This window comes from Balaenoptera acutorostrata, chromosome 2, assembly GCF_949987535.1.
Source record: "Balaenoptera acutorostrata chromosome 2, mBalAcu1.1, whole genome shotgun sequence".
Classification (NCBI taxonomy): domain Eukaryota; kingdom Metazoa; phylum Chordata; class Mammalia; order Artiodactyla; family Balaenopteridae; genus Balaenoptera; species Balaenoptera acutorostrata.
This window is the reverse complement of record NC_080065.1, coordinates 115,597,494-115,620,307: the sequence shown is the minus strand read 5'-3', so window position 1 is coordinate 115,620,307 and position 22,814 is coordinate 115,597,494. Positions and strand designations below refer to the sequence as shown.

General features: G+C 35.4%; 1 protein-coding gene across 1 annotated transcript in view; it reads right to left on the bottom strand.

Moving 5' to 3' along the window:
* ADAMTS19 (ADAM metallopeptidase with thrombospondin type 1 motif 19) overlaps positions 1 to 22,814 on the bottom strand; it is a 298,785-nt gene that overhangs the window by 205,085 nt on the left and 70,886 nt on the right. Inside the window, exons 4-6 of the mRNA XM_057540882.1 lie at positions 21,177 to 21,349; positions 19,484 to 19,567; positions 18,651 to 18,808 (exon numbers count right to left, since the gene is read on the bottom strand). Of these exons, the coding sequence (XP_057396865.1) occupies positions 18,651 to 18,808; positions 19,484 to 19,567; positions 21,177 to 21,349 (415 nt within the window). The remainder of the gene's footprint in view (positions 1 to 18,650; positions 18,809 to 19,483; positions 19,568 to 21,176; positions 21,350 to 22,814) is intronic.

Here is a 22,814-nt window from a genome sequence, read left to right as displayed (position 1 = left end):
GTACGATACATCATATCAATGCATGAGGCTGCAAGATGACTTTGATTTACGTAATGTGAAACAAGGGACTTCATCTGTAACTAAACAACATGATAAAACTATGAGAAATGCACTGCTTATTGTCAAGGGCACTTAGAGTCCATCACACAGCCAATTTCTGTTCACTCAGCAAACAAATGAATAAAGCACATTTTTTCAAAAATTCAAGGTCTTTTATCCAAAAGCACTGGAAATACCTTTCAGTACAACTGAAGAACAAATTGTCACCAGCATTTAAAAACTTCAGATCAGACTGTAATTCTTAATCTTCAGTTCTTCAACTGTACATTTCTTTCCAGAGGACCAAAATAATATAATCTTAATTTCATACATTCAAAGATTTTGAGGGGTAAGGGTGATAGAGATTTGCTTGCTGCCTAGACCTGTGATCATGTTGATTCAAATTCTCTCATTTTTGGCTCACTTTTGGCTCAGTGTGCCTGAAGTCTGCATCACAGAGTTTCATTATGTGAGTTTATGGAAATGATACTGTTAGACTTTGGCAACTGGGAAGGCCAATAAATTCTGCTTAACTTCTGATTTATACTGAAAAAAATGAAATGTAGCCTTTAATTTCCAAGAATGAAGATTCATCTGAGAATAAGTCTCATTGTAGAACTTTATAGTGCCTTGGGATATACCTATAAATGATTCATTCAAAAATTATTCTATTATTTGTATTAAATTAACGTATTTCTGCCATGTCTATATTTTATTAAATTTTCTATCTTACTTGCCAATGGCATTATTTTGAAACTAACTTTCAGAAGTATTGTACTGAAAGCATTTCAGTATATACTGAAAGGCAAAACTATCATTAATAAAATTAAATTCTAAATTAAAGAGTATTTACATGACACACAGACTCGTACCTTCTCTGTAATTTCACATAGAAATGTGAAAATTACACTAAGAAATCATGGAATTGACCGTTGGGATAAAGTGTTTTGGGTTTTTGTTACTATTAGCCCACAGCACTAGGTCAGCTTTAAACTATTTACTTCATTGCATCACACAGAACAATTTAAAAAATATATTCCTGCAGATAGGTTTGGATTTATACGAACATTATTCATTTTAGTTGAAATCAAAATTAATAGCTGAGCTAAAATCTCTTCCTACTCATGTGCTCACATAACATACAACATTTAATAAGGACCTAAGATGAGCATTCGCTAGAAACTAGGCTGTTTATGAGTTCAGTTTGTCAAATATGGATAAGACCATGGAATCCATGGAGATTAAAATTTTTATCTTATTTTTGATAACTTTCTTCCAAAGCTAAAGATCTGATAATCTATGTTTACACTAACTAAAAAGGGATTTTTCCTCAACTACTCAAACCATTCATTTAGACTTTCCTGATAAATGGTGGTAGGTCACTTAGAGATAAAACATTCCCTTTATTGGGCTAATTTTCACTATTAGGGCACTGGAAGCAGTGATATGGAGAAAAGTGATCCTCCACATAAACCTTAGCCCCACAGGTGAGTAAAGATAGATTTATGTCAGTATCTATCCATATGTTATATATGTGTAAATCCTTTGACAGGGTTTTTTTTTTTTTTTTGTCTATTTTCAACCACAGATTTTTATTCCTACTGCTTTTCAAAAAAACCCAAAAAACAAAAACCAGAAGCAAGCTATTAAGCCCTATTTTAAGTCCTATTTATCAGGGGGCAAAAAACTGAAGTCAACATTTCTGCTAAAGGGTTTAGGAAGTGTACAAAAACCTTTTTTTCCATGAAACATGAAGTGGCTTAGCAAAACTATAGCAAATTTTGCCTCCCAAAACGTTTTTTCATTAGGTTTTGAGCAGAAGTCCTTTTTAGACAGTGAAGCTTTAGTTTTCTATCCATAAATAAGTGATACATTAGAAATAACAATGCTTTAATTTGTCTTATCTTTGAAAACCATACAGAGTACATATTTACACATACAGAGGACATATTTAGTCCTTTGGTAGTAGTTCAAGTTTTGAAAATCTGAGGACGAATAATTCTTTTATAAACTGACTTGATCCAGCAAACTGAAATTACAAAACACAGGTTATTACGTGTTTTGCTGGAGAATGTTATCTAGAATATTCTCACGAATCCTAGATATTACTACCTTCAGTTCATTCTTTTAATATGTTACCCTAGCCTATGGGCAAACATGCAGTTCAACTGCATTTTATGAGCATTTGACAATAATGGAGAAGATTATCTTTCTAAACACAAGAGCAAGTACCCTGTAATTATCCTAAATAAATACTAGTACCTGTTTACAACCATATATAGATAAAGATGTTTATACATTTTTCTCTAAACATGAAAATTCAGAAAGTTACATAAATACATAGTAGTCACATAAATTATGATACTTCTATGCAGTAAAACAGTATGTCTGTTCCTGCCTCCAAATGATATAGACCAAATATGAGTTTGTTGGCTTCCTATTGCTGCTGTAACAAATTGCGTCAAATTTAGTGGCTTAAAACAACAGACATGTATTATCTTATAGTTCCAGAGGTCTGAAGCCACATATAGGTCTTACTGGGCTAAAATCAAGGTGTCATCAAGGCTGCATTCCTTCTAGAGGCTCTAAGGTAAAATCTGTTTGCTTGCATTTTCTTGTGATTACATAGACCCATGCAGATGATTCAGGATAATCTCATCTCAACATCCTTTTATCACATCTGCAAAGCCCCTTTTACCATGTAAAAGAACATACTCACAGGTTCTGGGGATTAACAGTGGACCTCTTTGGGGTATATGAGTCTCCCTTCCACAACAAATGACATGAAGATTTGCAAGACATAATGTAAAGTTAAAGAAAACAAACAAACAAACAAACAAACAGAGAAAACTGGGACTTGCCTGGTGGCGCAGTGGTTAAGAATCTGCCTGCCAATGCAGGGGACAAGGGTTCGAGCCCTGGTCCAGGAAGATCCCACATGCTGCGGAGGAACTAATAAGCCCATGCACCACAACTACTGAGCTCATGTGCCACAACTACTGAAGCCCGCGTGCCTAGAGCCCGTGCTCCGCAACAAGAGAAGCCACTGCAATGAGAAGCCTGCGCACCACAACAAAGAGTAGCCCCCACTTGCTGCAACCAGGGAAAGTGCATGTGCAGCAACAAAGACCCAATGCAGCCAAAAATTAATTAATTAATTAATTTTGAAAATATAGAGAAAACTGTGTATAGCATGAAACAAAGTTCATGCTATACACACACCAACTAAACATTGGTTACCTTTAGACAACTTCTACCACAGATGTTCATGCATTATTTTGGTGGTGGGGGAGAGAATTATTCTATAATATTTCCTAAAGAAGTACTTGAGGACAAGGGAATGTTTGGAATAGAATTTTAAGGGAAAATATGTATTATAAAATAGTATATAAAATGAGGACTTCAACTCCATGTTAGTGTTCTGTTCTGTACATGGAGGGGTGAACGTGCAGGTGTTATTTGTATTATTATTATTTTTTAATATATGAAATACGTCATACAACTTTTTTTTTAAAAGAAAATACTTGTGTTACACTGCTAGGGCAGGCTAGCAACAAGGAAGGTAATGATGAAGAGCAGTTAGGCTTTTAAAGCTTTGAAACATAAAAAAATATATAATGGATGCAGGGGATTCTTTATTTTCAGAGTTCTGAATAGAAAAAAATGGCATTGGAAGTAAGGAATGAAATTAATGTCATGGTATTGGTAGGGCGAGACAAAACTTACATGTAGAATATGCTCCAAATATTATAAATATGTATGTTTTTGGCTAAAGAAATATGTAGAAATAAAACTGGAGAAATATACTTAAACATGTTAGCTGTAATTATTCCTAGGTAGTGGGATTATAAGCTCATGTTTTATCTTTATTCTTGGACTTTTCAAATTTCTATAATGTGTTGCATTTTTAATAAAAAGAGAAAAATATGAATCAGTAATCAAATTATGATTATCATTCACTTTAGTCTCAGAAGCTGTATTTCTAAAACCAACTACTGTGAGGATAAGGAAGGAAGATTTTATCAGCTGAGAAATATATAAAAACCCTTTGTGGTTAATGCATTCTGAGAATCTAACTTATCTATATCAGAGTGGTGGGCAATACAAGTTAGAAGTTTGAAATACGTGTATACAACAGCTTATGTGATCACAATTAATACTAGAGATTGTATACAGCACTAAAAATTCTTTTTTCAGAAATATTTAGTACTATAATAAAGTATATTTAGGAAGACTGTCATATAAAATTATTATAAAATATGACATATGACATTCAGGTTAAAAATTAAAAATGAGGTCCACATGTTCGCTGAAAATCCTAATCACTTGTTAACAGCATTATCTGCTACTCTATTATTTTTTCAAAAGCAATTCATAAAAAATTTTTTGGTAGAGTTAAGTAAACTTTAATATTTGTTAAACTTATTCAAATAAAACACACTTAAAGCCATAAACAAGATAAAATTTAGTATAAGCTGATTTCTTAGAGGAGCCCCCCCATAATAAAATGATTTTAAATAGTCTCTTTCCAAAGCTACCCTGTCATTCTGAAATGCCATTAAGAGAAACTCTACCATAAAAAAGATGCATGTTTTTAAAACATGTTGTAACAATTTTAACAATATAATTTAGCAGAGAGCTGAAAAAATACACACTAAAAGGATTAAAGTTTAATTATTTGTTAAATAACTTCAAATAGATTTAGGCCTGTATTTTGCTTATAATCCTTTAGAAAAGACTAACATCTTTATATATAAGTGCTATTAATTTGTTTTTTCCTTCTAAAATTATTTAGTCGAGGATTATCTTATACATAATTAGACATGAAAATGATGGTGCCAGGTTTTTGTCAGTCTAAACTTAGGTATAGTTTAAGTCATTGAACAATTTTTAGTGTTCTGTACAGAAAGAAAGCTCAAAAATTCACAGGAATAAAGACAGTTACGCAGTACGGAAAATGTGTTGAAAGCTATACAGGAGCAAATGCCACTCTTACTCTTTATACTTAAAGTTATTTCCTGTGGCTCTTTTCTCTTGTCATAAACATACTGTATATAAACTCTCTGTAGAGAAACTGATAATATGGAGGATTCCTCCAACTCATCAAAGTATCAGATCATTACATTCTTAAAAAAAGTCTTGGGGGTCACCATTCACTGGAATTGGCTGTGAACGCCAATAGTGAGTCTAATAAATTCACAATGCTGTTCTTTACTCCATAAATGGGCATAAGACTAAAAGAAATTAGTTGCAGAAATACAAGCTAGAGTCAGAAAGTCTTCATGTGTAGTTCAGAAGAACAGAAACATATTTGCTCATGCCTCCTTCCTTTGTACATCCCGTTCCCTATTCTTTAATATTAGAATCAAAAGTGGCAAAATAGTAACTATTTTAATTGAGTATTTACTATGGGTCAGGCATTGTATTAGGTTATTTAGGTATATCATCTCTATTGAATCAGATATCCTGTGAAATGGTATTATCATACCCATTTTACAGAGGAAAAATTAATGATCAATGAAGCTAAACAATTTGCTAAGTCACACAGTTCATAACTAGGCTAGCTGGGATTAAATGTATGTTTGTCCCCATTGTCCAACATACTTTTTATTATATCAGAATGTTTGATCCTTAAATGCTTTGCTAATTTCCATTCATGCTTCAAACTTCCTTTTTATTTGAAATACTTTATTACAGTTTTCTGCATTTAATTTTGCTGTTCCTTTTTCTAGGTCTTAATAACTATGACCCACTTAATGTTCTCATCATTTTTCTACCCATCAACCTGCTTAACTCTGAGGAAATGAAATGAGATGATATCTATATTAACCTGAAATAAAAGGTAATAATCTTCTGGCTTATATTTCTTTTTTAAACATTCATATATTTGACCATTTGAAAAAGTTAAATACCATTCCATTTTCATTATGCAACAAATATCAGACCTTATACAATAACAGAGTTTGGGATGCAAGTTAGTCCAATATAAATTATTTAGAGACCCCAAAAGGCCTGGTTCAGGTTGTTCTCCAGGGCCACCATGACTTCCATAGCACCCAGAGCTTTACCCCACTCATCTTGGGGTATGTCCCAGTGGAGGGAACAGCCTCCACACTGGTTTTGCATCTTCAAGAGATGCCAGGCACCCTCAAGCTTCTCTTTGGCTAACTTTCAGAAGAGGTGACCAAAGCCCTCTGGAGTCCCACTGTCACATTGAAATAGAAGCCCAGAAAGAGTTTCTATTGACGAGGAGTGGGCTCCAAAGATGAATGCTAGTGGCCTGACAACAAATGCAAAGTGTTTTGAGTGGGGTTATAGATAAGATGGTGGAGGAGAAGGCCTTGAACTCACCTCCTCTCACGAAAAAACCAAAATCACAACTAACTGCTAAACAACCATCGACAAAAGGACTGGAACCTAGCAAAAGAGATATTCTACACCCAAAGACAGAGAAGAAGCCACAACAAGATGGTAGGAAGGGTGCTTTCATGATACAATCAATTCCCATACCCTGCAGGTGGGTGACCCACAAAGTGGAAAACAGTTATACAGCAGAGGTTGTCCCACACAAATGAGAGTTCCTAGCCCCACGTCCAGCTCCCCAGTCTGGGGGTTTGGCATTAGGAGGAGCCCCCAGAGCATTTGGCTTCGAAGGCTAGCTGGGCTTGAACACAGGAACTCCACAGGAGTGGGAAAAACAGAAACTCCATTTTGGAGGGCACACACAAGGTCTCGTGTACACTGGAACTCAGGGGAGAAAGCAGAGACTTCATAGAAGCCTGGGTCAGACCTACCTGCTGGTCTTGGAGGGTCTCCTGGGGAAACAGAGAGTGCTGTGGCTCACTGTGGGGACATAGACACTGGCGGCGGAGGTACCAGGGAGTACTTATTAGCATGAGGTCTCCTGGAGGCTGCCATTTTGCCACGAAGACCTGGCTCTCCACCCAACAACCTGTAGGCTCCAATGCTGAGATACCTCAGGCCAAACAACCAACAGGGTGGAAACACAGCCCCACTCTCAGTAGATAAGCTGTTTAAGTCTTCCTGAGCCCACATTGCCTCTAAACACATCCCTTAACATGGCCCTACCCACCAGAGGGACAAAACCCAGCTCCACCCACCAGTGCAAAGGCACCAGTCACTCCCACCAGGAAGCCTGCACAAGTCTCTCAGACCAGCCTCACCCACCATGGGGCAGACACCAGAAGCAAGAGGAACTACAATTATGAAGCCTGCAGAATGGAAATTGCAAACACAGGAAGTTAGACAAAATGAGATGGCTGAGGAATATGTTCCACATGAAGGAACAAGATAAAACCCCAGAAGAACAACTAAGTTAAGTGAAGATAGGCAATCTAACCAAAAAAGTATTCAGAGTAATGATAGTAAAGGTGACCCAAGATCTCGGGAAAAGAATGGAGACACAGACTGAGAAGATACGAGAAATGTGTAATGAAGAGCTAGAGATATAAAGAACATACAATAACAGAAAGTGCTGGAAAGGAAAAACCTACAACCACGGATACTCTACCCAGCAAAGCTTGTCCTCAGATTCAACAGAGAAATCAAAAGCTTTACAGAGAAGCAAAAGCTAAGAGAATTCAGCACCACCAAACCAGCTTTAAAACAAAAGCTAAAAGAACTTCTCTAGGCAGAGAACAAGGGGCCACAACTAGAAACAAGAATTATGAATCGGAAAGCTGACCAGTAAAGGTAAACATACAGTAAAGGTAGGGAACCATCTGCACACAAATATGATATCAAAACCAGCAATAGTGAGGAGAGTACAAATGCAGAATATTGGAAAAGCATTGGAAATTAAGAGACCAGCAACATAAAACAATCTTGTACATATATAGACTACTATATCAAATGCTCACGGCAACCACAAACCAAAATTCTACAATAGATATACACACAAAAAAAGAAAAAGGAATCCAAACACAACACTAAAGATAGTCATCAAATCACAAGAGACAAGAACTAAAGAGGAAGGGAAGAAAAAAGACCTATAAAAATCCAAAACAATTAACAAAATGGCAATAAGAACATAAATATCAGTAATTACATTAAATGTAAATAGATTAAGTGCTCCAACCAAAAGACATAGACTGGCTGAATGGATACAAAAATAAGACCCATATTCATGCTGTCTATGAGAAACCCACTTCAGATCTAGCAACAAAAACATACTGAAAGTGAGGAGATGGAAAAAGGTATTCCACGCAAATGGAAATCTAAGCTGGAGTAGCAATACTCATGTCATACATAAGGGACATTAAAATAAAGACTGTTACAAGAGACAAAGAAGAACACTACATAATAATCAAGGGATCAATCCAAAAAGATATAACAATTGTAAATATATACGCACCCAACATAGGAGCACATCAATATATAAGGCAAATGCTAACAGCCATAAAAGGAGAAATCAATAGTAACACAATAATAATGGGGGACTTTTAATACCCCACTTTCATCAATGGGCAGATCATCCAGACAGAAAATCAACAAGGAAACACAGGACTTTAATGACACATTAGACCAGATGGACTTGATTGATATTGATAGAGCATTCTATCTGAAAGCAGCAGAACACACATTCTTTTCAAGTGCACATGGAACATTCTCCAGGATAGATCACACTCTGGGCCATAAAGCAAGCCTTGATAAATTTAAGAAAATTAAAATCACATCAAGCATCTTTTCCAACCACAATGCTATGAGATTGGAAATCAACTACAAGAAAAAAAAACACAAACACGTGAAGGCTAAACAATATGTTACTAAACAACCAATGGCTCACTGAGGAAATCAAAAAATACCTAGAGACAAATGAAAAAGAAAACATGACAAAACAAAACCTATGGGATGCAGCAAAAGCAGTTCTAAGAGGGAAGTTTATAGTGATACAAGCTTACCTCAGGAAACAAGAAAAATCTCAAACAGCCTAAACTTACAGCTAAAGCAACTACAGAAAGAAGAACAAATAAACCCAAAGTTAGTAGAAGGAAAGAAATCATAAAGATCAGAACAGAAATAAATGAAATAGAGATGAACAAAACAATAGAAAAGATCAATGAAACTAAAAGCTGGCTCATTGAAAAGATAACAAAATTGATAAACTTTCAGTCAGACTCATCAAATAAAAAGGAAAAGGGTTCAAATCAATAAAATTAGAAATGAAAAAGGAGAAGTTACAATGGACACCACAGAAATACAAAGGATCATAAGAGACTACTACAAGAAACTATATGCCAATAAACTGGACAACCTAGAAGAAAAGGACAAATTCTTAGACATGTACAATCTCCCAAGACTGAACCAGGAAGAAATAGAAAATATGAACATACCAATCACAAGTAATGAAATTGAAACCGTGATGAAAAACTCACAACGAACAAAAGTCCAGGACTTTTGCTGGCTTCACATGTGAATTCTGTCAAACATTTAGAGAAGAGTTAACACCTACCCTTCTGAAAACTATTCCAAAATATTGCAGAGGAAAATACTCCCAAACTCATTCTATGAGGTCACCATCACCCTGATACCAAAACCAGACAAAGATACCACAAAAAAAAGAAAATTACAGACCAATATCACTGATGAACACAGATACAAAAATCCTCAAGAAAATACTAGCAAACCAAATCCAACAATACATAAAAAGGATCATACACCAAGATCAAATGGGATTTACCCTACGGATGCAAGGATTTTTCAATCTCTGCAAATCAATCAGTATGATACACCACATTAACAAATTGAAGAATAAAAACCATATGATCATCTCTATAGATGCAGAAAAAGCTTCTGACAAAATTCAACACCCATTTATGGTAAAAAACTCTCCAGAAAGTGGGCATAGAAGGAACCCACCTCAACATAATAAAGGCCATCTATGATAAACCCATAGCTAACATCATATTCAATGGTGAAAAGCTGAAAGTATTTCCTCTAAGATCAGGAACAAGACAAAGATGTCCCCTCTTGTCACTTTTACTTAACATAGTTTTGGAAGTCCTAGCCACGGCAATCAGAGAAGAAAAAGAAATAAAAGGAATACAAATTGGAAAAGAAGAAGTAAAACTGTCACTGTTTGTAGATGACATGATACTATATATGGAAAGTCCTAAAGCTGCTACCAGAAAACTAGTAGAGTTCATCAATGAATTTGGTAAAGTTGCAGGATACAAAATTAATACACAGAAATCCGTTGCATTTCTTTACACTAACAAAATATAAGAGAAATTTTTTAAAATCTCATTTACCATTACATCAAAAAGAATAAAATACCTAGGAATAAACCTACCCAAGGAGACAAAAGGCCTGTACTCCGAAAACTATATGACACTGATGAAAGAAATCAAACATGACACAAACAGATGGAAAGATATACCATGCTCTTGGATTGGAAGAATCAATATTGTCAAAATGACTATACCACCCAAGGCAATCTACAGATTCAATGAAATCCTTATCAAATAACCAATGGTATTTTTTGCAGATCTAGAACAAAAAAATCTTAAAATTTGTATGAAAACACAAAAGGCCACAAATAGCTAAAGCAATCTTGAGGAAAAAAAACTACCAGAGCTGGAGGAATCAGGCTCCTTGACTTCAGGCTATACTACAAAGGTACAGTCATCAAAACAGTATGGTACTGGCACAAAGACAGACTTATAGATCAGTGGAAAAGGATAGAAAGTCCAGAAATTATCTCATGCACCTATGTTCAATTAATCTATGACAAAGGAGGGAAGAATATATTGATACAATGGAGAAAAGACAGTCTCTTCAATAAGTGGTGCTGGGAAAACTGGACAGCTACATGTAAAAGAATGAAATTAGAACACTCTCTAATCCTACATACAAAAATAAACTCAAAATGGATGAAAGTCCTAAATGTAAGACTGGATATTATAAAAGTCATAGAAAAAAACATAGGCAGAACTCTCTGACACAAATCGCAGCAATATCTTTTTGGATCTGCCTACTAGAGTAATGAAAAAAAATAATAAACAAATGGGACCTAATTAAACTTAAAAGCTTTTTCACAGCAAAGGAAATCATCAACAAAATGAAAAGAAACCCCACAGAATGGGAGAAAATATTGAAAATATTTGCAAACGATGGACCAACAAGGGATTAATCTCCAAAATATTCAAACAGCTCATGCAGCTCAATAGCAAAAAAATAAAAACCCAATCAGTAAATGGGCAGAAGACCTAAATAGCCATTTCTCAAAAGAAGATATATAGATGGCCAACAGGCACATGAAAAGATGCTCAACATCACTAATTATTAGAGAAATGCAAATCAAAACTACGATGACATATCACTTCACAGTGGTCGGAACGGCCATCATCAAAAAGTCTACAAACAATAAATGCTGGAGAGGGTGTGGAGAAAAGAGAATTCTCCTGTGCTGTTGGTGGAAATGTAAACTGGTATAGCCACTATGGAAAACAGTATGGAGGTTGGTTAAAAAAACAAAAATAGAGCTACCATATGATCCAGCAATCCTACTCCTGGGCATATATCTGGAGAAAACTGTAACTCAAAAAGATATATGCACCCCATTGTTCACAGCAGCACTATTTACAATAACCAAGACATGGAAGCAACCTAAATATCCATTGACAGAGGAATTGATGAAGAAGTGGTGCATATATACAATGGAATATTACTCAGCCATAAAAAGAATGAAATAATGCCATTTGTAGCAACATGGATGGACCTAGAGATTATCATAATACTAAGTGAAGTAAGTCAGACAGAGAAAGGCAAATACCATATGATATCACTTGTATGTGGAATCTAAAAAAATGATACAAATGAACTTATTTACAAAAGAGAAACAGATTTACAGACTTAGAAAACAAACTTATGGTTACCAAAGAGGAAATGTGGGGTGGGAGATAAATTAGGAGGTTGGGATTAACATATATACACTACTATATATAAAATTGATAATCAACAAGGACCTACTGTATAGCACAGGGAACCCTACTCAGTAATAACCTATATAGGAAAAGAATCTGAAAAAGAATAGATATATGTCTATGTATAACTGAACCACTTTGCTGTACACCTGAAACTAACACAACATTGTAAATCAACTATACTCCAATATAAAATAAAAATTTAATTTAAAATAAATAATTTAGTAAAAATCCAATAGTGTTGGTATACAAGGTAGACTTACATTCTTTCAAATATATAAAACATTGAAAGTGTCAGTATTTTATTGAACTCTTCAGTGAACTTACAGTAAAAATCCCATGGCAAGGCAGGCTCATTCTACAGAAATGGGAAGTGTAAATTATAAAATAAATTTTCACTGAATATAAAGAGCTAAAAGAAGAAAAAGGAACTCATACTTGTTTCACAATTCCTAGATGTCAGGAATTTTACATATTATTTTCTCATTTAAATTTAAACCTTAATTTGTTCATAAAACTAATACTAGTAATATTTAATATATTAAACTAACCCCAGCAAATGTTCTCAATCACTAGAGAATACTTTCAGCCACAGCAGATGATTCTTAACTGTGTCTAAGATAATATGGAATGCAATAATAACCATGGGCTGACCAACTATCAATTAAAAACATTTATTATATAATAATACAACAAAAGATATTTTTGATAGTATGTTGTCCACATTAATGAAAGCTTGCACAGGATCTTATACAATTATTTATGTTTGGAAAAAATTATTGAATGTTCAGTATATGTTAGATGTTATACAAGTTCTTATATTCTTCACTCTGTACTAGTATCCTCATAGTAATGTGACTTATAGAGGTCAAATAGTCAACTCAAGATTACCAGCTACTGTTTGGATAAAAACGGGTCATATATAGTTGATCACCCTTCTTATTGAGTTTTAAAGTTTTAAATATTCATCTATTGTGTATATATATATATATATATATATATATATATATATACGTAAATATGCATACACATTATGCATACAAATTCTTCAATAGATATATGTATTGCATCTAGTTTTTCCAATTCTGGGGCTTGTCTTTTCATTTACATAACAATGTTTTTGGACATGATGTGGTTTTAATTTTCAAGAAGCCCAAACGATTATTTTTAATAATTTTTGTTTAATGTTTTTTTGTACCCAATCTAAGAAATCACTGCCCTTCCCACAGTCATGAAGATTTCGTTTTTAATAAAAGTTTTATAGTTGTAGTGTTCTATGATCCATTATGAATTAACATCACTCAAGCAGGGTTGGGTGTTTTGTTTGTTTGTTTGTTTTTTGCCACAACCCTTGGCTTGTGGGATCTTAGTTCCTTGACCAGGGATGGCAATGAAAGTGCAGTCGTAACCACTGGACTGCCAGGGAATTCCCCAAGATTCATTTTTTTCAAATGGTTATCCAGGTGTTCTAGAATCACTTGATGAATAGACTATCTTTTCATCCTGAATTATGCTGGTGGTATTACTGAAAGTCAACTGACCATATATATGTGAGTATATTTCCAGACTCTTTATTCTGTTTTACTAATTTCTATAGCTAACTTTCTATCAAAGTCATCCTGTTTTGATTACCAAATCTTTACAGTAAGTTTTGAAATCAGATAGTGTAAGTCCACCCAATTTGTTCTTTTACAAAATTGTTTTGACTCCTCTAGGTCCTTTCCTATCCCAAATAAATATTGGAATCAGATTGTAATTTCTACAAAAAAAAAAAAAAAAAGCCTGCAGAGATCTTCATTGGGATTATAGTGACTCTGTAAGTCAATTTGGGGAAAACGGACATCTTGACAACACAGTCCCCTACATACAAACCTTCTAATTGAGAACTTTCAAAGATGTGAAGGTGCGTTCGCATGTCCAATCACATAAGTTACTTCACATGTCTGGCATATGCTGTCATGTGCGTGCATCCTCTACAACTGTTTGTGCTTTTGTATACTTTACTCTACAGTATTGTATAGAGTACAGGAGTACAGTATCTTTATTTCAAGCCCAGGATGTCCAGAAGCAAGCGTAAAAGCAGTGGTGATGTAGCTGGTACTACTAAGAAGCACCAAGCGATACCGATGGAAATAAAAGTGAAAATAATTGAGAGAGTGGAGCAAAGCGAAAAGATGGTAGACTTCGGTCACTCTTATAACATGAATCGTTCAACCACTGGCACAATTCTAAAGAACAAGGACAAGATCATGGAACATGTGAAGTCTGCTGTGCCGATGATGTCAACAATAATATCAAAGAAGTGTGGAAAAGTGATGGAGGAGATGGAGACTTCTCAGTGTAAGGAGGCTAGACCAGCATCAGCATGGAGTCCCACTCAGCTTAATGCTGATTCAAGAGAAAGCTAAAAGCCTTTATAAAGACTTGAAGAAGAAACACGGCGAAGAATCACAGGGCGCATCTTTTAATGCCAGCCACAGCTGGTTTTCATCGGTTCAAGGCTAGAGCCAACCTTCACAACGTAAAAGTAAGTGGTGAGGCAGCGAGTGCAGATACTCAGGAATTTCCTGAAATGCTTTGAGAAATTATTGATGAAGACACATATTTAATTGAGCAGGTTTTTAATGTGGGTGAGACAGGACTGTACTGGAAAAGGATGCCAGATCAAAGTCACATCAGTAAGGAGGAAAAGTTGATGCCAGGCTATAAAGCAGCAAAGGATAGGCTAACTGTTGTTTGGTGGCAATGCTTCTGGCTATATGAAGTTGAAGCTTCTCTTAGTTTATCATTCAGAGAACCCAAGAGCCCTTAAAAACATTGCCAAGTGCTCTCTTCCTGTTTTGTGGAAGAGTAACTCCAAAGCTGGGTTACACAGGCCATTTTCCAGGACTGGTTTTTCCACCACTTTATCCCGGGGGTAGAGAAATACTGCTTGGAGAAGGACGTCCCATTCAACATTCTCTTCCTGCTCGACAATGCTCCAGGCCACCCCCCATTCGTGGACAACTTTTATCCCAACGTCAAAGTAGTGCACCTGCCACTGAATACTATGTCGCTCATCCAACCTATGGAACAGGGAGCTATAGCAACTTTCAAGAAATATTATTTATGTCACACTTCTCATCAGGCAGTAAAGGCGAGTGATGAATCAGGAACAACCTTGCGACAATTTTGGAAGGACTACTGCATAACATCTACAAGGCCATAAAAAACATTGACTTTGCTTGGCGTGAGGTTACAGCCATCACCATGAATGGGGTTTGGAAGAACCTTTGCCTGCAGTTTGTTCATGATTTTTGTGGATTTGAGAAGGTGGATGAGGAGTCCAAAGAGGTCTTCAGCAACTTAGTGACCCTCAGGGAGAAGATGGAGTTAGATCTGCAAGAGGAAACGACTTCATTGAACTCCGTGCTGTGCAACAAGAGGAGCTTACTAATGAAGACCTGGTGGAATTGGAGGCCCAGAGAAAGGACAGAGAGAGACAAGAGGAAGAAGAAGTAACTAAAGAACCAAAGAGATTCACGATGCAGGAAATGGCAAGGGGATTTTCTTTATTTGAGGAGGCACTGTTAGTTTTTGAGGCACAGGACCTGAACGTAGAACAGTGCACGAAGGTTGCAGCAGCCGTTCAGAATGCAATCCAGTGCTACCGTATCATCTATGATGAGAAAAAAAGAGCTACTACCCAGACATCACTGGATTGTTTTTTCTAGAGGGTAGATAGAATTGAATCCAGCGAGGAACCAGAACCTTTGCCATCAATGTCAGGCATGAGTGAAATTGCAGCTTGCCCTCCGTCTCCTATTGCTGACGATCCTTCAGCTCTACCATCTCCCACCTCCTCTCCCTCCTCCAGTCAGTAACTCTTCTTGCCTGTTCACTCGATGTCAGCCCGTTTGCCAGCTGTTGCACTGTACCACTGTACTTTTCAAGGTACTACACTGCAAGATTAAAAATGTTTAAACCTATTACAGTACAGTTCTATATGGCCGATTGTGTTAGTTGGGTACCTAGGCTAACTCTGTCAGACTTAACGAACAAATTGAACTTACAAATGCACTCCTGGAACGGAACTCGTTCGTATGTAGGGGACTTAACTGTATTTAGTCTTCCATTGAATAAACCTTTATTTAGATCTTTAATTTCTCCAAGTATAGCTGTGTAGATATCATTTTATTTTGTTAAATTATTCTTAATATTTCATGGTTTTGGAAGTTACTGTAAAATTTTCCCAAGTGTTTATTTCTACCATATATAAATACAATTTTTCTTCTAAATTGACTTTATATTCTGTGGCCTTGTAAAATTCAGTTATAAATTCTAGCATATTTTTCTCCTAGATTGCTTAAAATTTTCTTTGTACCAAGTCATGTCATCTGTGAAGAGACACTTTTTATTTTTTCTTCCCAGGATTTATACCCACCCCCCCAATGCCAGCTTAATATACTGATTATGGTTATGATTGTCAGCACAATACTGAACAGAAGTGGTAAGTGTGGACATCCTTGCCTGGCTCCCACTCTTAAAAAATTTTGATTTTCACCATTAATTGTGATGTTAGTTATAGACTTTTTGTGTGTGTATGTGTATGTAGATGCACCTTCATACATTACGAAAATACCCTTAAGAATTCATTAAGAAGTTTTGTTGATAGGGTTTTTCCCCCCCAGTACATTAGAGATATCACTTCACTGTCTTTTGGGCTTTTTTTTTTCTGATAGGAAGTCAGTTATCCATCTTAAGACTGTTTTCTGTGTAATGTATCCTTTCACTCTAGCCAATTCACTTTTTTTTTTTCTATATCTTTGGTTTTGACCAATTTTTCTATGATATGCCTAGGTTTCTAAGTTGTTGTTTTTCATGAAATTTGTGAAAACTTTTTGCCATTACATCTTCAAATACTTTTCTTACCCATTCTCACTCTCTTTTGAGATTCCAATGACAGAGGTCCAGTATTTACATTAATTGGTAAATCCAACTTCTAAGCTATCTTGGGGTCAGTTTCTACTGACTACTCTTCTTTGACCATGGGTCACATTTTCATGTTTTTTTGCTTGGCTAATTTTCATTATGTTCCAGACATTGTATATGATATATTATAGAGATTCAAGATTCTCTTATCTTCCTCTGAAGAGTGTTGTCTCTTGTTTTACTTGCTCCTCACTCTGAATGTAGGTAGGTTTGAGTTTATTCCTTGGTAGGGAGGATCTACCAAAAGCTCAAGATGATTCCCAAACCTTTGTAAACTGGTGGGACTCAACCTCCAAACTCCATCTCCTCTGAATACCTTACTGGGACTTGGTTTTAGGCTTTGTTAGGACAGTTCAAGAGAGGGCATTTCTCTGGATCATGGTGCCTACTGTGTAGGCACAGCCTTTCTGTTTTCTCAGATAAATGCCAGGAGTGATGACAAGGTATTAACAAGGCTGCTCCACTCTTGTGGTCCAAATCTGCTCAATTTCTAGTACCTTTTTAACATCCAAACTCCACAGCAACAGCACCCTGATAAATTTTGGGTAGTTTCTATCTCTGTGTATTTAGACCAGCCTTGCAAAGTCCTCACAGATGATCTGCACAAGGACTTCTTGGCACCTCTGCCCACAAAGGATCTTCTTCTCTGGTGCTTTCAGCAGGACCACTGTGCTCTACCTAGATTCCAGCTTGCTGTACCAGTCAAAAAATTGTCCCCAGGCAAAAAGTTGGCTTGGCTGTGGGGCTTACTTAGGAAATTTTCCTTCTTTCAGAGATTGCACTGCTCATTCTCCAGTAACTGCAAGTAGTTGCTTCATAAATGTTTTCCAGTTTTATGGTTGTTTATTGCAGAGGTCCAGTATCAGGTACACCTACAAAGCTGGAAATGGAAGTCCAGTTGTGTTCTTGCATAGAGATTATTTCATCTTTATGAATTATTTATAAGTAGAATAGTTTTTATACAATTCAGCAACAAGAAGCTATCACAAATTCAATAGACTCATTACAGAAAAGCATGTTTAAATGTCACTGTGTATTCTGAGATGTGAAATGTCAACATTATTGATACTAAAATTAAATTGCTAGTTAACAATGAACTACCATTCATTTTTACTAGCTCTAAGCAAAACAAACTTGTAAATAATTACTCATACAGAGTGCTCATAGAGAGTTAATTGTTGCTCATCATTTCACCTTCTTATATTTACACTCAGTGCTGCAATACAAATGTTTGAGTAGGACACTCACAATACAGCTCAAAATTAATTAGCTAGAGACTTAATTGAAACTTTTTACTCAGATGGAAACAGAAAGTCTATCAATTGCTCAATTTAACATACTGGATACTTTATATGGTGATGACTGAAAAACATACCACGTAGGTTCATAAGTTCAAAGTTCCACCAAAATTCACCAGCATTTTCACTTATCGTCATCGTTGGCTACGTCTTCACATCAAAAATTGAGGTTAATTTTTTTTTTGAAATTAATTAACTAAATGTTTAGTCAATATACCAGCCAATATGTGGCTGTTCAGAAATCAGTTATGAATTGAGGGAAATGACTAACAGCATTATGCCAAAAGTTTTCTGGAACAGAAAATCTGGAATAAAAGCATTCTATGAAGGGATTAATAGGATTAACAGCATGGACATCAAATTAAGAATGTCATTTAATTGGCTTTGGAAAATTTACCTTGTTATAAGTATAGCTGCATCCACTGAAGTCATGTCCTCTCCCCAGTTTGTTGACATCTCTAAATGTATATCATTCTTTTTGCCAAATTCTTCATGTTGCCACTTACAAAAGCTCTCTAGCATTTTCTCTCCATGATGCCCAATATATAGATCTGCCTGCAAAAGAAGAGATTTCACTTCAAGGCAAATTATTCTCAGATATACAAAAAAACTAAAAACTGAGGGGACTTCTTGAATTACTAAAGCAGACTGCTGACCATAACATTAATTAGAACCTGGAAGACATTCAGGATTAATTTTGCCTGAGCTAAAAATCTTAAAACTTTGTGAAGGTACAGTAATTACAAAATCTGTTTAATGTTATTCTGAAGGAGAAGAGAGGTGCAATGGAATATTAAGAATGTGGAACTTTTAGACTTAAATCACTCATTATTTATACAATTTAAGAACAAAGATTTTCCAAAGTACCAGATAAGCAGCATGCTAAAAAGATGCCACAGAATAGTCTCTGTTTAAATTGAATTACAGATAAAGCCCATGCTTAAATAAGAAAATAAAACTGTCATTAAAAATGACTTTTTAAAATTGCATTTTGCAAAGTTAAGGTTTGTTGTCAGGATCCTTAGAAACTAAGAACATTCCAATTTTGGAATATAACTGAGGTATTAACTAAGACTAACGGCCAGTTTTATGTATACTTTAAGTGACTCAGTGGATACTTCTGGATTTCAAGTCAATAAAAAGTAAATCCCTAACATTCCTTTTACTTAAAAGTACCTGAACACAACTTCTCACCCACTTAATTGAACGAAAAACTCAAGACTTTCTTACTGGAGTTTCATGGAGCAGAATAAGCTTTATCACACGAAGATTGACCTGCACACCAAGACTCTTGTGTTGGAAAAGGTTAAAAACCTAAAAACAAATAAAAATAAAAATCCTAAAATAAAACTGAAAAACATCTTAATTTTTCTTAAAGCCCAGACATGGGAGAAGTCTCAATTCAGTTGAGTAATTTTATATATTAAACATTTTTTAATTATTTTAAAATTAGCTTAATAAGCAATAATTAATTCATTTTAGATACCAAGAAATTTAGACCTAGCATTCTGATATACTCACTGCAGCCTTGATAATCTAGGCATTTCAATGGGGTGCAGAGGCAACGTTGGGCTTTTCACGATACTGAAGAGAAAAATTTTAGTAACTAAACCCTAGAAATTTTCTTAAGACCACAAAATGCTAGTGTCCTTTCTTCTGAGAAAATGTCCTGAAAATTCAGCCTGCTTTATGCCGCCTCCTAATTTATTCCTTAGAGGTTTTTTCTCCCCAAGGCTAACTGCCAAATAGGAACAGGGTTTTTTCAAAGCTCTTCCCTTCAAGGCTGCCCATGAAGACAAGGCCATCGTTGCTTAACGGTTTCAGGTCATCATTATAACTGATTTTCCCAAAACGTGGTATGTGTAACAATGCTGGAAAGGAAGGCAAATTTTTTATGTGGTACCTTGATTTTTTTTGGTAAAATTGAGTATTTAATTTATAATAGAAAATTAAAACTGGCACACCAAACCCACGCTTTCAGAGATAGTACTATTTAAAAGAGACTGAGGTTGGTAGGCTATGCCTGCCTACCCTTTACAGAATGCTGGTTGAGTGGTCAGCAGTTAGCTGAACACAGACAGAAATGACTGAAGTGTGGGAAAATAGGTTCACTGAAAAAAAAACATGCCAGACAATAGCAAAAAATAGTAAAAATAGTAATTTTATATAACATATTTATCCTTGAATTAGTGGTTCTCACCTTGTTTAATATGGCAACTGAAGTTATAAATGGACACTTGCCTTTGGCTTTCATTTATGTTTATTCTCCCCTAAGAACCACTCTTCACGACAACCTTCTAATTCTGCCTTGAAGGAAGCTTATGCAACAGGGTATGCAATTAAGTCAAAGGATTCACGTGGTAGTAAGCATCCATAGAATCCTAGGTACAAGTTAGATTTCTACAGTCCAGAAGCTATCAACTAAAGTTAGCTACATGTGATTCAGCTAATAACTATTAGCTATTAGGTCTTACTCATCAACTAGTTTTATATCTGACATGCAATTTTACATACCTATATAAGCACTCAGTGGATTACCAACCTCCATTTTTGTTCCACCTCATAATCTATAGTACTTTGGGTGGGGCCATGCATATAAACAAATATAACATTTCTGCTATTTCAACAAATGGCCTTTTATAAAAAAGAAAGAAGGGCACAAAAAGAGATAAAAGAATAACAGAAAAAGAGTTTTGCCACATCAAATTAACAATAAGGATTTTTTACTAGAAGACGTGAATTATTATTTTGATATCTCTTTTGAGATGGATCAATTTGGTACACCTAAAGTATTTTTTTTACTGATGTCAATAAAAGAAAGGAATAGTAATGAGTTAATTTTTAAAGAACTTCATTATACTCACACATTTCTTCCTTAGAGTTTTCTTGAAAAAATTCCAAGCGCACTTTAAAGTTTGCCTACCATATTTAAGATGGTTAGAATGAATCTCCTGGCTGCATCTGCTCCATGATAGGAAACCATTGCTGGGTCTGCAACCACTACAGTCTCTATGTTGTATTCTTGAGGTAATTTGTATGAATATCGTTTCCCTCTTCCACTTTCTGTTATTTTTTTAGATCTAGTTCTTCCTTTATCTGCAACACAGAAATGAATTTTTCAAATGTGCCTCTATCTTACCAAAGTGAATAAAAAACTTCCATTTCTTCAATAATTAAAAAGAAAGCTTATCGAATACCAACATGTGCTGATGATATAATGGCGAGCAAGACCAAATAAGTTCCCTGCACATAGGGAATCTAAATGAGCATTTGGCTTTGGAACATGACTTTGGAATCAGACAGACTGGATTTCTACCATTTATTAACTCTGCCACTTGGGAAACTAACATCACTCAGTCAGCCTTAGTTTCCTCATCTGTAAAATGAATAACAGTATCACCTGCTTTCTAGAGTTGTGGGTGGCTTATAGTAAGATCACATTTGTAAAATTTTTAGCACAGAGATTCATATAAATAAAATAATTCCATATATAAAAGACACCATGATTTTCATTTTGAAATCAGTGACAAAATAACGGTCGACTTGCCAGAAGTGCCCGAAGTGACTGACCCATACATCCTAATGTCAGGCAGGTGCCCCTATTTACTCAAACTATACATGGGTTACACAGGAATTGGTTCTGCCTTCCATCAGGATCATATAGAAGTTATGACCTCAGGGTACCAGATTCCTCAAACAGGGCCAGATAAAAGCAGTAACCACAAATAAACATATTTATAAATTTAACTACATAAAAATGTAAAATTTCTGTTTATGAAAATATGCCACTATCAGAATGAAAAGCAGGCAACCAAGTGGGAGAAGATATTTACAGTACTTTTCCATAATAAAGTAATAAAAAGCTACTCTAAATCAATAACAGATAACCCAATTGAAAAATTGGCCACAAATCTGAAGAGCCATTTCAGGAGCTCCAAATGGTTAATTAGCATATGAGAAGGTGCTCAATCGCATTAGTCTTCAGAGAAATGCAAATTAACTGCAGTAAATTAAATAAATTAAAATCCCCAGATTGGCTAAGCTAGAGATGATTAGTGCCTAGGAGTGGGCACAAGGGGGACATCTACAGTGCTTATATTTTCTATATTCTGATCTGAGTCATACCTACGTGGTTATGTTCATTTTGGGAAAATTCAGCAGTTGGCCACATCATTTGTGCAACTTCCTGTATGCATGTGGTACCTTAAAAACGAATTTATGATTTTAACAGCTTTATTGAGGGGTAATTTACATGCCATAACATGTAGCCATTTAAATGTACAATTCAATTGTCCTTGACAAGTTTTTACAATTGTGCAATGATCTCCGCAATCCATTGTTATATTAGCTATCACCTGTTCCTCTCCTTGCCATTTACCAAAATTCTGTTGATGTCACTAAATAGCCGTCATCTTCTTTCCCAAACTTGTACTTTTTGGCCGACATCTTTTATATGTTTGTATTCTAATTTTAGCGGAGCCCCCAGAAGTAAACATGTGTGTTTGGTGGAATCCCATGGATATAAAAACGTGTGTCCAGTTAGTCACGTTTCCGTGAACAT